General features: G+C 39.0%; 1 protein-coding gene across 1 annotated transcript; it reads left to right on the top strand.

Moving 5' to 3' along the window:
- Window positions 1-1,431: 1,431 nt before the first annotated feature.
- LOC132619862 (uncharacterized) lies at window positions 1,432-2,120 on the top strand. The gene is made up of 2 exons (XM_060334628.1): window positions 1,432-1,774; window positions 1,834-2,120. The coding sequence occupies exons 1-2, from the start codon at window positions 1,432-1,434 to the stop codon at window positions 2,118-2,120; spliced, it is 630 nt and encodes a 209-aa protein (XP_060190611.1).
- The last annotated feature ends 1,652 nt before the right edge of the window (window positions 2,121-3,772 follow it).

Below are 3,772 nucleotides of genomic sequence, written 5' to 3'. Positions count from 1 at the left end.
ATTGCACCTTAATTAATTTAGTTTGACTAACTTTGAAGTCTAGAATGTTCTTTATTTTCTTTAGGGTGACAACCACCATTTCTCCTATATAAAGGGGTGTTTTCTTTTTCATTGTAACTAAAATTTGAATATTAATAATATTAGCCTTGTGCTTGTGGAGACCTTTGAGGTTCTCTTTTGGGTTACGCCCTTTTTGTTCTACTTTGAATCGCAACTCGGATTCTTCGATGGTAAGAGAACCTCAATGAAAAGGAGGGAGGGAACTCAAACAAGGAATCTTACCATCGAAGAATCCGAGTTGCGGTTCAAAGTATAACAAAAAGGGCATAACCCAAAAGAGAACCTCAAAGGTCTCACAAGCACAAGGCTAATATTATTAATATTCAAATTTTAGTTACAATGAAAAAGAAAACACCCCTTTATATAGGAGAAATGGTGGCTGCCACCCTAAAGAAAATAAAGAACATTCTAGACTTCAAAGTTGGTCAAACTAAATTAATTAAGGTGCAATTTCCAAGCTGCATAGAAGACCACCAATTCTTTGTTCCAAAGTGCATAGAAGACCACCAATATTTGTTCCAATGTACATAGAAGACCACCAAACATTTGTTCCAATGTGCATAGAAGACCACCAACACTTTATTCAATAAAAACATTAAATGTGGTCAAAATAGCATTAAATGATCTTCTAGAACCACAAGTATGGGCTGCTGAACTTGTTCCTTCTTTGGGCATGTTTTGGGCCATAATCCAACTCATCTTAGTCTTCAATTTGGGCCTCAAATTAGTATTAAGACTTTCCCAAAAGATCTACTTTGGGCTGGAGCTATTCCTCTATTACAAGACATGTTTTCATTACCAAATGAAGCCCATTAAAGCATCTTGATATTTTTTAGTCTTTAACGAAAATTAAGCTACCTTGGTTGCTATCATTCTCCCCCTCTTATAGAAGATTCGTCCCGAATCTTGGTGGTGACCTTTTTTGCTCCTTAATGCATTTGAGCCTCCATAGTTGCTATCAGAAGAGGGCACATTGTGAGTGAGTATCCCAATCGGAGGACTATCACAATAGTGAGGGATGGGTATCGAACAGATGATGAACATGAGGGCGGGGTTGGTCATGAAGAAGAGGGAGAAAGAAGTGAGTGTGTGGGTGATTTCGAGGAAGAGGTTGAGATAAGGTATGAAGAAACCTTGAATCATGCTATTGTGGCTAGAAGAGCCATGGGGACTCTAGCTAGGGAAGAGAGTGACAAAAGGGAGAACTTGTTTCATGCACGGTGCAAAATTATGGATAAGGTGTGCTCATTAATCATTGGTGGTGGGAGTTTCACTAATGTTGTTAGTTAGTTTTTAGTTGAAAGTATGAAATTCCCCACCCGCAAGCACAATAATCCTTATAAACTCCAATGGTTTAATGAATGTGGTGAAATGAGGGTCAACAAGCAAGCCATTATCAAATTTAGCATTGGCAAGTACCAAGATGAGATTTTTTGTGATGTGGTACCCATGCAAGCTTGCCATTTATTGCTTGGAAGACCTTGGCAATTTGATGTTGATGCCCAACATAGTAAGAGGACTAACAAGTACTCATTTGTGGTCAAGGGGGAGAAGTACATTCTTAACCCACTAACCCCTTACCAAGTGAGTGAGGATTATAGAGTGACGAGGGAGCTTCGGGAGAAGTATCAAAGGGAAGAAAAGGAGAAGAGTGAGAGTGAGACTTTGTTGGCCATAAGTGGAGAGGAAACATCTCAAGATGGTTTCAAGAAATGTTTGTTCGCTTCATGGTGTGTCTTGTCAATAAAAGCCTTCTCTTAAATGCTAACCAAGCTATTAGCACTTTGCCTAGTAGCATATCTTCTCTTTTGCAGGAATATGAAACATTGTTCCCGGAAGAAATGCCCGATGGCTTACCTCCCTTGAGAGGTATTGAGCACCAAATCGACTTTGTACTGGATACCCAAATTCCCAACAAACCAGCTTATAGGAGCAATCCAGAAGAAATAAAAGAATCGCAAAGGCAAGTGGATGGCCTTCTTAAAAAGGGGCTAGTAAAGGAGAGTCTTAGCCCGTGTGCCGTTCTGGTGATTCTTGTTCCAAAGAAAGATGGCACTTAGAGGATGTGTGATACAATTCGAGTGACATCAAGACCTTTTACAAGGAGCCAAGCGAGGGAACTTCAAGCTATGCAAGCATTGTTCATGAGGAGGGACGTACTTGAATACATTCTAGAACCTTCCCGGAGATTTCAAGTGTTCATGATAGCATGGGAGGATGGTTTAGAGAAGAAGGTTGAAGATGATCATGCTTGCAATGTGGCTATTACTTGAAGATTTTCAATTTCAAGTTATTTTCCCAAACGAAGACACCCAAACAAGGCCCTTACTTTATTAAGGGTAAAAGTGTAATAATGTAGTAGTCTTCTTTTGAGCGTTAGTATAAATAGTAGTTTCTTTCATTTGGAAGACTTAGACTATTTTGATTATTATTACTTGATATTTGGATATTGTAACTCTTGAGAGTTGAGTGATTCCTTAGCCTTGGATTGGGTGTTTATTGAGAGGATAGGTTATTAGGGATTCTAATCCCTCTTGGTCATCCTAAGAATTTGGTTGCTTCTTGTTCTTAAATTTAGAGGTCTTAGTTTTCTATAACTTTGGTTGCTAAATTGAGTATAAGTTGTGTCAAATTATCTATCTCTTTTATTTCTTGCATTTTCTTGTTGTTTTCGTTCTTAATCTTGTATCAATTGGTATAAGAGCTTGGATTAGATTTGTTCTATCAAATCTAGCCTAGGGTTTGTTACTATTAAAAAAAATCGAAAAATCCTAGAAAAACCCCAAAAAAAAATTGTTTGTTTTGTTGTTTTGTTATTAGATTCTTGTTCCTTAGTACGTTAGGGTTTCAAATCTTCAAATTTCATGTCAATCGAGTCAATATTGAAGAATCCACCATTTTTTAGTTGAAGCTTTTCAAAAACTTGAAGAACTTGAAGTGGGTCTTGTTCCCGAAAGTATGCTAATCCCTATGTTGTGCAGAGTTGAGTATCTTCTATTCGCTGGGATAAAGCCTTTCCTCTGCAGGGGCTTTGTGCAGTAAACCCCCTATAGGCGGTCGTCCGTCGTCCTAAAGTAGTCCCCGCGAAGCTTTCGGGAAGAGGGGTAGTCTTGTGTGTAAGCATAGCATTTCTGGTCGAACCCGCCCAACCCAACTAAGAAAAACCGAACCTGACAGACACATCTTTTTCCTTTTGGGAGGGTACTCCGAGTAGTGGGTACCTCGTAGGAGCTCGACCCGCCTACTCGGGTCTTGTATGGATTTGGGTGAAATTGGAAGTTGAAACTTATTGGGCTTTGGTCTACAAGTCTTGGGGAGTCTAAATCTGAAATTTGAAGGAAAAACAAGTTGATTTGAAGGTAGTTGGAAATTTGAAATTGTTGGTATTCTTGAAGATCTTCAAATCTTCATAGGGAAGAAGACTCTCCAAAAGGGCATTTAATCCAAAGTTTTCAAGTCGAGATTTGGGGAAAGTGTTTTTCTACCCCAAAAGGGTAAATACTAGGTTGAGTGGGCCCAGGAACGTCATCAGATCCAAGAAATTTGGTCCAAAATTTGAAAAGTTCGAGTTCAACACGAAAATCACTGAAGCTGGGAACATTGCAAATTACGGACCGTAAATCACATTAAGGACCATAATCTGGGGTCGTAAACTTGGATCTTGAAATTGTAGCTCACTGGAATTTGGCAACCTCGTTAAATACGGACCGTA

The sequence above is a fragment of the Lycium barbarum genome, chromosome 11 (assembly GCF_019175385.1).
Source record: "Lycium barbarum isolate Lr01 chromosome 11, ASM1917538v2, whole genome shotgun sequence".
In the NCBI taxonomy this organism is placed as follows: domain Eukaryota; kingdom Viridiplantae; phylum Streptophyta; class Magnoliopsida; order Solanales; family Solanaceae; genus Lycium; species Lycium barbarum.
This window is presented reverse-complemented; position numbering and strand designations above follow the sequence as displayed.